Source organism: Loxodonta africana, chromosome 10 (assembly GCF_030014295.1).
Source record: "Loxodonta africana isolate mLoxAfr1 chromosome 10, mLoxAfr1.hap2, whole genome shotgun sequence".
Taxonomy (NCBI): domain Eukaryota; kingdom Metazoa; phylum Chordata; class Mammalia; order Proboscidea; family Elephantidae; genus Loxodonta; species Loxodonta africana.
In genome coordinates, this window is record NC_087351.1 from 47,699,282 (window position 1) to 47,712,068 (window position 12,787).

The 12,787-nt window shown below is 35.0% G+C and overlaps 1 protein-coding gene across 7 annotated transcripts in view; it reads right to left on the reverse strand.

The window, feature by feature from the left end:
• Nucleotides 1-12,787, reverse strand: part of RALGAPA1 (Ral GTPase activating protein catalytic subunit alpha 1) — a 258,926-nt gene that overhangs the window by 228,834 nt on the left and 17,305 nt on the right. For 6 of the 7 annotated variants that reach the window (XM_064292405.1, XM_064292400.1, XM_023546116.2 and 3 more), the window contains exons 2-3: nucleotides 6,720-6,830; nucleotides 5,723-5,772 (exon numbers count right to left, since the gene is read on the reverse strand). The exons of the other annotated variant lie outside the window; for it this stretch is intronic. In XM_064292405.1, the coding sequence (XP_064148475.1) occupies nucleotides 5,723-5,772; nucleotides 6,720-6,830 (161 nt within the window). The remainder of the gene's footprint in view (nucleotides 1-5,722; nucleotides 5,773-6,719; nucleotides 6,831-12,787) is intronic. 7 annotated transcript variants of the gene reach the window in all.

The following is a 12,787-nucleotide window of genomic DNA, read 5'->3' on the forward strand; positions in this document are numbered from 1 at the left end:
CACACATGGGGTCACCATGAGTCAGATGAACCTGACAGCAAATGGTAACTGGTATAGTTAAAATACCTGTTACCCATGCCCTCGATTCATGCCAAAAAAACCCAAACCCGTTGCCAATGAATCAATTCCAACACATAGCAACTCTACAGGACAGAGGAGAACTGCCCCATAGTTTCCAAGGAGCACCTGGCAGATTTGAACTGCCAACCTCTTAGTTAGCAGCCATAGCACTTAACCACTACACCACTAGGGTTTCCAGTTAACATATATATAAGTTTCCATTAACTGGGAAAAAACTCCACATAATACTTTCAAAATTTTGCCGTTAATTTCCTTTACTACTGCACTTGTGTGATATTCAAGATTATTGTAGACCACAGCTGCCTTACAGCTGAACTATGCTCTCAGTACTCATTCAGTTACTAAATGACATTTAAATGACGAGCACCAACTGTGAGCAACTGAATGCTCACACTGCCAAGTATTAAACTAGACATTTTATATAAGGGTATCTCAACCTTTACAACCATCCTAAAAGGAGGGTTTACTAATCTCATTTTATAGGTGAGGCAGGTTATGTAATATGCTCAGGTTAGAAGGCTACAAAATAAAAGCAGGTACAGAGACCAAAGTGTATGAGTGGTTACCAGGGGCAGGACGGAGCGGGGAGAAGGGGGTTAACAGTGATAGAAAAATCTCATTGATTAAGGGTAGGGTTGCAGAGCTGATTATTGCAATTGCTGTCAATAAGTTGTACACTTGTAAAAAGCTGAATTGACAAAGTTGTGTGATAGATATATTTACAACAATAACCAAAAAAAAGAAAAAAGCATAGCTGCTGAGATTTACAAATACAACACAATACCAATCCAAATACCAACAACATTCTTTAAAGAGATGGAAAAACTTATCATTAACTTTATATGAAAAGAGAAGAAGCTCCAGATAAGTAAGCACTACTGAAGAAGAAGAATAAAGCAGAAGGACTTGCACTGTCTGACCTCAGAACCTACCATACAGCTACGGTAGTCAAAACAGCCTGGTACTGGTACAATGACAGGTACATTGACCAATGGAACAGAATTGAGAACCCATATGTAAATCCACCCACCTATGGTCACCTGATCCTCGACAAGGGCCTAAAGTCCATCAAATGGGGAAAAGACAGTCTTTTTAACAAATGGTGCTGGCAAAACTGGATGTCCATCTGCAAAAAAATGAAACAGGACCCATACCTCACACCATATACAAAAATTAACTCAAAATGCATCAAAGACCTAAATATAAAGCCAAAAACTATAACGTTCATAGAAGAAAAAATAGGATCAATGCTAAAGGCCCTAATACATGGCATTAACAGGATACAAACCACAACAAACAACACAGAAACTCCAGAAGATAAGCTAGTTAACTGGGATCTTCTAAAAATTGAACACTTATGTTCATCAAAAGACTTCACCAAAAGAATAAAAAAGAGGACCTACAGATTAGGAAAAAAAATTTGGCTATTACAAATCAGAGAAAGGCCTCATCTCTAAAATCTACAAGAAAACCCACCACCTCTACAACAAAAAGACCAATAATCCAACTAAAAAGTGGGCAAAAAAAATGAACAGACACTCCACGGAAGATGCCATTCAAGCAGCCAACAGACACATGAGGAAATGCTCAGGATCCCTAGCCATTAGAGAAACACAAATCAAAACCACAGTGAGATACCATCTCACCTCAGCATTACGAATCCAAAAAACAGGAAATAACAAATGTTGGAGAGGCTGCAGGGTGATCCGAACTCTTATGCACTGCTGGTGAGAATGCAAAATGATACCATCATTTTGGAAAACTATATGGAGCTTCCTTAGAAAGCTAGGAATAGAAATACCATATGATCCAGCAATCTTACCCCCAGGAATATATCCTAGAAAAATAAGAGTCATTATGTGAATAGAAATACGCACACCCATGTTCACTGCGGCATTGTTTACAATAGCAAAAAGATGGAAACAACCTAGATACCCATCAACAGATGAATGGATAAACTGTAGTACATACACACAATGGAGTATTATGCAACGATAAAGAACAACGATGATTCTGTGAAGCATCTCATAACATGGATTAATCTGGAGGGCATTATGCTGAGTGAAATGAGTCAATCACAAAAGGACAAATATTGTATAAGACCACTACTATAAAAACTCATGAAAAGGTTTACACACAAAAAGAAACAATCTTTGATGGTTATGAGGGAGTGGAAGGGTGGGGATAGAAAAACACTTAATAGATAACAGATAAGTGGTAACTTTGGTGAAGGATAAGACAGTACACAATACTGGGGAAGCCAGAACCTGTACAAGGCAAGATCATAGAAGCTCCATAGACACATCCAAACTCCCTGAGTGACCAAATTGCTGGGCTGAGGGCTGTGGACACCATGGTCTCAGGGAACATCCAGCTCAACTCACATAACATAGTCTATAAAGAAAAAGTCCTATATTCTACTTTGGTGAGTAGCATCTGGGGTCTTAAAAGCCTGTGAGCAGCCATCTAGGATACTCCACTGGTCTCACCCCTTCAGGAACAAGGAAGAATGAAGAAAACTAAAGATACAAGAGGAAGATTAGTCCGAAGGACTAATGGACCACATCTACCATGGCTTCCACCAGACTGAATCCAGTACAACTAGATGGTGCCCAGCTACCACCACTGACTACTCTGACAGGGACCACAATAGATGGTCCTGGACAGAGCTGGAGAAAAATGTAGAAAAAAAATCTAACTTAAAAAGAAAGACCAGATTTGCTGACCTGACAAAGACTGGGGAAACCCTGGCCCCCAGACACCCTTTCAGCTCAGTAATTTAGTCACTCCTGAGGTTCACCCTTCAGCCAAAGACTGAAGAGGTCCATAGAACAAAACAAGACTAAAGCGGAACACCAGCCCTGGGCAAGGACTAGAAAGCAGGAGAGGGTAGGAAAGCTGGTAACAGGGAGCCCATAGTTGAGAAGGGAGAGACATGTCGTGGGGTTGTTAACCAATGTCATAAAACAGTATTTGCATTGTTTAATGAGAAACTAGTTTGTTCTGTAAACCTTCAAATGAAGTTCAATAAAGGGAAAAAATATGTATCTGCTGAGGGTCCTTATGTAGAACCAAAAACCTTACAGGATTTGGTTCCTTGGTTTGGAGGTTTAGGGTCATGGTTTCAGGGAACATCCCAGTTAATGGGCCTAATAATGTTTTCAGTGCTTCTGTTCTACCTCCTAGTTCACTGTGTAGTGCCTGGGGTCTTAAAAGCTTACAAGTGGCCATCCAAAGCACAACAATTGGTCTCTATTCACCTGGAGCAAGAGAGGAAGGAGAGTCAGGATAGTAGGAGTAGATGAAATGTGCTGGTAGTTGCCTCCATGAACAGCTGCCTCCTTTGCCATGAGACCAGAAGACTAGATGGTGTCTGGCTACCATTAATGAACACTTTGATCAAAAATTCTATAGAAGAATCCTGATCAAAAGGGGAAAAATGCATAACAGAATTTCAAATTCTCATAAACAGACTCTAAACTTTCTGGAGCCATGGAGGTTGCATGAACTCCTGAAACTACTGCCCTGACATAATCTTTAAACCTTAAACCAAAAATATCCCCTTAAGTCATCTTAGAACCAAACGATATTTTAACTCAACTAGTAATAAAGATCTCCCTTGAGCATTAGTTCTTTTAAGAACTATTTACATGGGATCAAATTGAAAACAGCAACTCCAAAAAGATTAGATAGGAACCTTAGGGGGCAGTGAGGTGATATTAATGAGCAGCAACTCAGAAAAGGAGGGGGTCAATGACTGTACAACTTGAGGAATGAAATCAATGTCACTAAATTGTACATGTAGACACTGTTGAATCGGTGCATGTTTTGCTGTGTATATTCCCAAAAACAACAAAATACATAAAATTTATGGGAAAAAAAACTAAATATATTACTTAAAATAAAAGCAGCGATTCCAACCATGAAAATGCCTATTCCCAAAATCTGTACATTTATACTATTCTGCTCAAAAGATGATATGCATATTTTATACTTCTCTATCTTGTCTTTGATACTATTTTTTTTAGTCTACTCCATAATAGAGCATTGTGAGGAAATTAGAAAGTTCTGAATACAAAAATGGTCCCACATGAGATATACAAACTTCTTTACCCTTGTCCCTCCCCCTCAATGTCTCCAACAACTAGTCAGCAATTGTATAATTATATTAATTTTGGTGTGGAAAAGAGATGAAATTATAGAAAAGTTGAAAAACACGCTCGTAAACTACTCAAAAACATTCCCAAATTATGATTATTTTACTTTACATTTAACCACTTGTAAAATGGAAATATATGTCTCTATTTTTTTTTATGTGGTTAATATAAAGAAGAAAGAAATAATACGTGGCCTTTACACAGAAGAAAACAGAATATAAATTTTGTGCCATACTAATAACACTACATAATGATGCTTTCTATTCAAAAAAAAAAAAAAAAGCAAATCACTTCATTTATATACTTTCTTGATTTTTTTCATCATACTTCTCTAAAGGTAGAGGTCAGATATTAGTATCCCCAACATAAGTAGAAAAACACCAGCACACAAGTTAAATAATTTTTTCAAAGAATGAAAACCCAGTACTTAGCATCTTTATTAAATAAAAACTTAGTGATTCATTAAAGACAAACATATTTCTGTTCAAAGAATAACAAATGATCAGTATATGTTACACCTTGGAAAACATTCGTTTTAATAGATTGACACATTGAAAGAGTTTTTGTTAACTAATCAATCATCTTCGTTTCCTGAATATAGTGTAAGCATGAATATTTGAAAGAATATCTATTTTCCAAGAACTATTAACTTGCTTTCTCAGTGGATACTTTTATTCTTTTCTCAGAACATCTATGTTTTAATATTCATTTTGTGAACAGTTCAAACAAACACTTTGGGAGGTGGATACAATCAAATTCCTGATGATTAATGACTAATGAAAATTAACTGCAGAACAGGTACCAATATTAGTTACTTCTGTCTCTAACTCTTAAAAATAACTTCCCAATTTTAGCTGTGATTAGATCAACAGCTAAAAGAGCTATCAAGTTGTTCAAATTCTTCTAAACTGTATCAAAATATTCAACGTACAAAACAGTGAATTATCTTTAATTAATAACAGATAGACTTTAGTTCAATATTTAGAAACTGATTTCCAAATTCTTTGTAATGCCTTTCAAGTCACAAGGTCTAAGACTGGCTTTCTACAAGTCTCTAAATTCTCAGCAAAAGTCAGAATACTATTATCACCGTTTAAAAGAGAAAACAAAGAACAAGGAGCTATTTTGGAGCTATTTTAAAGGAGAGATAAGGGTCTTCATTTTTATCAGTGTGCCAAAAAAGAAAATGAACTTTAGCAGAGCACTGAAGTCTTTGCTCATCCACCCCTAAGCTATGTCCTTCTGACTATTTATTAACAATAAAAGATGCCCCATTCCAATTGAAAGTAATCTAGAATGGCAACTTTTACAACATTTTAAGACTATTTTATACAAGCGTACAATAAAGAGCAAGTAAGGCAGAAAGTATAAATTCCTTGGACAGATTCACAGTGTTTTCTTATATGCTTTATAATTTCAATATATTCCTATATATGTTACAAGAATTATTTTTGAAAAAAGAAGTTAGATCCATAGGTACTTACCTCAAAAATAAAAAGTATAGCATCCAATTCCTCCCTTTGAGATTTGTGACCTAAAACATTTTTACAAGAAAATATTTAAACATTCCATTTTGTCCTCATTGTTAACAATCACTTAATAAGCTTAAAATAATTCAAGCACTTAATTGTTTTTTTCAGTGATCTTTAGTAAAATATTTAAAGCATATTCTGTTCAATACATGGACAATATCATAGAATCCCTTTCTACTCTTTTTAAACAATTAAATTTAGATTCTACATATGTACCTTTAAAAAGAAATCATGATATTAATGAGGGAGGAATAATTCAGAAAAGGAGAGTGAGAATGGTTGTACAACTCAAAGAATATAACCAGTGTTACTAAATTGTACACATAGAAACTGTTGAATTGGTGTATGTTTTGCTGTGTATTTTTTCAACAACAACAAGATAAATAAAATTTAGAAAAAAATCATGAAATATTCTGAAGAATTTTAAACATACTAATATGTAAATGATTACTCAAACCTGGCAAAGTACAGGGTCAGCTGAAAAGAGGAAGCCCTTCAACGAGGCAGACTGACACAGTGGCTGCAATAATGAGCTCAAGCATAATAACAACAGTTAAGGATGGTGCAGGACCAGGCAGCGTTTCATTCTGTTCTGCATAGGGTTGCTATGAGTAGGAACCAACTCGACGGCACCTAACAACAACAACTCAAACCTGGAACATGCTTCTATGGAAGAAGGAAGGAGGTGAGATGAGGAAGCAGGTAAACCTAACCAAGAAAAAAAAAAAGCATATCTTCTAATGCCTTCTTAAAGTAACACATCAGCTGTCTCTCAAATACATATCACTAGCCTTATAATAATAGTGAGAGAGGTGTCTAAAAGCTGCCTGACAAAAAGAAGTGAAATAACACTAAAATTCTGACAGCCAAGAGCCTCTTTTTAAAGTTTTATGCTTGTGACAATTATTCAAAACATCAACATAAGCCAGGATAGATTTTAACTTCTTACCTTTCTGTTTAAGACTAGCTTCAATTGTCACAAAATTTTCAAAGAACACATAATATATATGTGAAAAATGTTGGTCAAAAAATTGTTTAAGATCGATAGACTCTGCATTCTCTGAAAAATAAAAGAGAACAATTTTTAGTGACTACTATGTTAAATCAGATTTAGCGAAAATTTACTGAAAAGTTCCTTCAGAAAAAAAAAAAACAAGAAACACTCCTAAAATTCTATCCTGTTAAAATATTTGAGATATGCATTTACAGATCTAGTCTTCACAGATTTTAGTTTTAACCTTAGAAACTGTGTAAGTTATTACAGTCTTTGTTTCCTAACGGAAAACAATGTCTCAGAGAGATTTATTCAAAATCATTAACAATAGAAAAAAAAAAGTCAAATTCTGTTTTTAATTCACAATTACACCTCTCCTAACTTCTCCCCAAGATGGTTTAAAATCAGTGTTTCCAACCATAATAATTCATGATACCTGAAATATTTATTCAGTAAATAGGTACCTAACAATAAAAAAAATAGGCTTTGTAAAAGGCACTTAAGGGATTATAAACCTCAAACAGTACAGATCTAAAAGAAATTGTCAGTACACTGCAAGACACACAAAATTAATAGATAACTATACGCACAGTAGAAATGATTAGGCACAGAAAGTGAGGTAACAGATAACGTATAATGGCAGTCTGGAAGTACAAAATTAATTTTAAAGCTCAGTGAGGGGTTAGGGGTCGCCATGAATCCGAGTGACTTGAGGACAACTACTGTTTGTTTTTGACAGGAAGAGGGTGGGGAAAGAAGCCTGACAAAAGATATAATATTTGAAAAGAAGTTGTAAGGACAGGAAATGTCCTGGATGTGAAGTAGCAGGGTAAAATGGGAAAGGCATTCTACATATAAACAAAGATATGGAGTGAGGAAAGCACGAGGCATAAGGAGATGCAGAAAAATAATTCATTTTGCCTAGTGCTTAGAGCATTTTCATAAAAATAAAATTGAAATCGTACGTTTGAGATACACTGTAAAATGTCTTGAAAGAAGAAGATTGAATCTACTATTCTAAAACAAGATACCTGTGTACACACGTGTATATGTACTTATGCACAGAAGATACTAAATTATTACCAGTGGTTACCTCTAAGAAGCAATGACTGGTTTTGTTGTTTGGTTGATTTTGAGGGGGAATAAGCAGTTTGGTACAGTGGTTAAGAGCTCAGCTGCTAACCAAAAGGTCAGCGATTCGAACCCACAGCTCCAAGGAAGAAAGATATGGCAGTCTGCTTCCATAAAGATTTACAGACTTGGAAGCCCTGTGCTTTTGGCTTTCATCTTAAGTGTAATTAAAACATCCAGCTTTGACTCCCGTCTGTAACAATTACTACCTGTGTTACTTTACACAGAACTAGAAATAGTAGTGACGGCTAACAGAAACTAAATGCTTCCTATATGCCAGACACTTTTCTAAGTGCTTTACAGAAATTAATTCCCATAATCCTCATGGCAACAGTATGAAATACATACCACTGTCATTCTTATTATATAGATAAGAAAACTTAGGCACAGAGAGTTTAAGTAATTATCTAGGATAAGCAGAGCCAGGATTTAAACACCAAGCAGGCAGCCTGGATCTAGTGTCCATGCTCTTAATTTCTATGTTATTCAGCCTCCAATGTAATACCTATATAAGAAAAATATAAGAACAGTAATAATTTTATCTATTACCTGTTTATAAAAAGGTAAAAGAGTACCAGTAATCAAATACTAAATATATTTTATATAACATCAAAATAAAAACACATACAGTTGAAATAAATAGGAAAAGTGTTTTATTTTTTCCATAAAGTATGTGAAGAAAGTAAAAAAAAATTATAAAATCAGAATGAAACACACTGCTATAATTATCTTGAAATTTCCTGAAATTAATGTTTCAAACACAACTAACGCCCTAGGCGAAGAAGAAAATGAGAACAGTAACAAAGCAAAACAAAATCAAAACAAAACAAAAGCAAACATTAATCAATTCAAGATTTTGCAACTGAATTTAGAAGCCAAGATACTCTCTTAATTTATTTTTTTGTTTTTTACAGTATGTTAACAAAGTGTGGAAACTACAAGCTTGCCAATAAAAAAAGTTTGATCAAACTTAGGCTTTTTTTTTTTTTTTTTAACTCTATGCCTATTTGTAATGAATTAGCAAATAAAAACTTAAAAAAAAATTTTTTTGATCACCAATTCACAAAATTTATATGGTGGGGAAAGTGAAAGCAGAAACACAGAGGAGGTGGGTAAGATATAGTAAAAGGGCTTCATTTATTAAAAAACAACTCTCTGAACTAAACAACAATAGAAGAATGGAAAATGGAAAAGAAAGGAAATCCAGAAAGAAAAAGATTATGGTAAAACTTCAACCAATTTTAAATCTCAATGATAAGTCCCATTTTTTCCAAAAAGGTCTCCTTTACCCCATTCTGTTTTCTATTTCCTTGAACACCTCCATGACTTTTAGTCCATTTCATTCCTAATTCTGTGACATGAGCTAATATTACTTTCCTAAAGATACTGAAGTTCTTTGAGAGCAGAAACCATGTCTTAATTTCTTTCATAATCCTTCAAATTTTTAATCTAATGCTAAGGAAGTGCTGAACTGGTGGTTGGTACTCCAGAAAAAAAAATAAGGCTTCAAAATTGTTCTCTGTTTTCAGAAATACTTCTGTTTGAAGCATTGGGGAACTAGTATTTCCATAAAGAAACCAAGTAAGTACTTCAACCAGAAAATTCAAATTGAGGCTCTAAGATTTAAAAAATTGACTCAGGCTTAGGAGTGCCTTACAGGCCTTTGAGAATACGTAGCAAAATAATTCTAGACTTCATTTAGTCCACAAAAAAAGGTCTCTTTAGTCTGTTTTTATGACTAAGTTTTAAGAACCTGACTGTAATATATCTTCTGCTATATATTTTAAAACATTTAAGCAGCATATCAAACACATAATTAAAAATTTCAAGGTTCAATGATCTCAAGGAATATCTAGCTCAATTGGCATAACAAAGTTTACATAGAATATGCTCTACGTTCTACTTTGGTGAGTAGCGTCTGGGGTCTTAAAAACCTGGGAGCGGCCATCTAGGATACTGCTTGCTCTTCGGGAGCAAGGAAGAATGAAGAAAATTAAGGAAAAAATGGAAAGATTAGTCCAACGGACTAACGGACCACATCTACCACAGCCTCCACCAGACTGAGTCCAAACAACGAGATGGTACCCAGCTACCACCACTGACTACTCTGACAGAGATCACAATCGAGGGTCCCAGACAGAGCTGGAGGGAAATGTAGAACAAAATTCTAACTCAAAAAGAAAGACCAGACTTGCTGTCCTGACAGAGGCTGGAGAAACCGTGAGAGTATGGCCCCCGTACACCCTTTCAGCTCAGTAATGAGGTCACTCCTGAGGTTCACTCTTTAGCCAAAGACTGATTAGGCCCATGGAACAAAAGAAGACTGAAGTGGCACACCAGCCCTGGGGCAGGGACTGGAAGGCAGCAGGGAACAGGAAAGCTGGTTGAGAAGGGAGAGTGTTGACCTGTAATGGGGTTGTTAACCAATGTCATAGGAACAATGTGTGTGCCATTTGATGAAAACCTAGTTTGTTCTGTAAACCTTCATCTAAAGTACAATTAAAAAAAAAAAAATTTCAAGGTTCAGAGGCCAGTCTTCCTAAGTTTAATGTCGGTCAGATATTGAATACTTCTCTATAAAAGTTATCACACAACTCAAGCTGGAAGACCAAAAATACAACAAAATTTTGCAGTTATCATCTTTCTCCCTCATTATTAAAAAAAATCATTTGAAACTGTTCTTCAAATTATGGCTTCAAAATATACTGATCTGTGAGATGTGTTACAAATAATCTGCTCCTACTAATAAAGTATTAAATGGTGCAAATTTACTGCTTTAAAATAATCAGCGATAATGAGGATGGATCTAACAACATAGGGATTAATTATCCTCACAAACTAATTCTCTGGAAACATACAGAAATGCTAGGTAGAAATAAATAATACAATTAATTTAAATACTAAAAACGAACCCAGTGCTGTCGAGTCGATTCCGACTCATAATTTAAATACTAAGTTTTAAAAAAAAGAAAAGGGGAAGGAGGGATAGTGAAGGAAAGAAAGAAGTAGGCAGAAGGAAAAGGGAGGAGGGTAAAGGATGAATATGGAGCAAGTGGGTACGTGAAAGAAGAGGGATGAAAAGGAAGAGATGAGAAGAGGAAATGGCGAGAAACGAAGAGGGGGGCATAGGCAAGAGGAAAGAGAAATACTGTATAAAATATAATACGGAGTCAAGCACAAATAAAGATAGGAGGATAAAAGAACAGAAAAGTAGAAGGGAAAGAGAGGAGAAAGAAGGGAGGAAAGGGGGTAAGAAACAAATACGCTAGATAAATTATAATAATTTTATATACGATCAAGCTCAAAAAAGAGGGAAATAGATGGAAAAAGGGGAGGAAATTGAGAAATGGGAGGGAGGGAAAGAAGTACAAACAAGGGCAATTAAGAAACAGTAAATCAGAAGGTAAAACTAAAGATATTACTCTGAATGTAACAGAGAAATAACAAGATGAATAGAGAAAATGTAGGCAATATGCAAAGAAATAATGCCTGAAATATATCCATTTATCACAAGGCAATGATGAGACTGAAAAAGTATATTTAGTTGCAAGCAAGTGAACACAAATAAATTCATACATGGACACACATCCTAATACAAGGTGGAAATATTAAAACCAGCAAAAGGTAAAAAGCACAGCTGCCTACATATGAATATCAAAACTAACAGCAGATTTCTCATCTGCACAGTAGTGGTAAGAAGACCATGCAATTTTACACTCAAAGAACTGAGGGCAAATAACAGTCAATCTAGAATTCTATAGTCAGCTAGACAATTGTTCAAAAGAAAACATGAGTAAAGGCATTTTCTAACACATTGAATTTACCACTCAAAGATCCTCACTCAAGGATATATTTCTGTAAGAGAAAGAAACCCAGATGAGACAACTGGGTGCAAAAAGCAAAGACGGGCAAACAAACTGGAAAACGTATGGATAAATCTAAATGAGCACCTAATGTTAAAAACAAACCAAAAAAGAACTACTAATGAAACGGGCTACTAACAAGGAGGATAATTTCAGACAAACGTGTGAAAGATGAAAAAGAAGTAACAGTGAAAGTATTTTAAGCACTTCATTTTGTTAACAGAATTGCAGAAATACTGATGAACTCCAGTAGTATGCTACTGAAATTTTAGGGGTCACCACTGAAAGAGCAACAATAGAATTCATAACTTTGAAACTATTAGAGAGGAAAAAGAACACAGAAACCCTTATCTATCTAATAGAAATGCACAAGACCAGGTGAATAAGGTGGTCCAAATAAATATAAATACATTTGTAATTATAAAAATATTAGTGAATTAAATCCTCCAAACACACACAGAAGTCCACCTATATGGTATTTACTAAAAAATAAATTTTAAATCCAAATTAATTAAAGGGATAAATTAAAATATACTGTTCAAATATTAACCAAAAATGCCAATGATGATTCATCAATATGAGGCAAACTAACCATTAAAGCCAAAATTACTACAATTAAAGGTCAATGCATTTTAACAACAGACTCTATTTACCTAGAAGCTTTAAACTTGCCTGCATAGCTTCAGAACTGACAGAATTCTAAGGAGGAGCAAACTTACTAAAGCATGACAGATTTCAACACACCTGCTCATATTTAATACAGTTAAGATTTTAATGCCCCTGAACCCCAGTGACACACTGGTTAAGAGCTCAGGCTGTTAATCAAAAAAATGTCAGCAGTTAGAATCCACCAACTGCTCCTTACAAACTCTATGGGCTGGTTCTACTCTGTCATATAGGGTTGCTATGAGTCAGATTCGAGCCGACTACAATGGGTCTTGGATCTAGCATAGTTAAGATTTGTAATGATACAGAAGATGTGACTAGCACTTTACATATGCAACTCTAAATCTAATAGAAAATAGATAC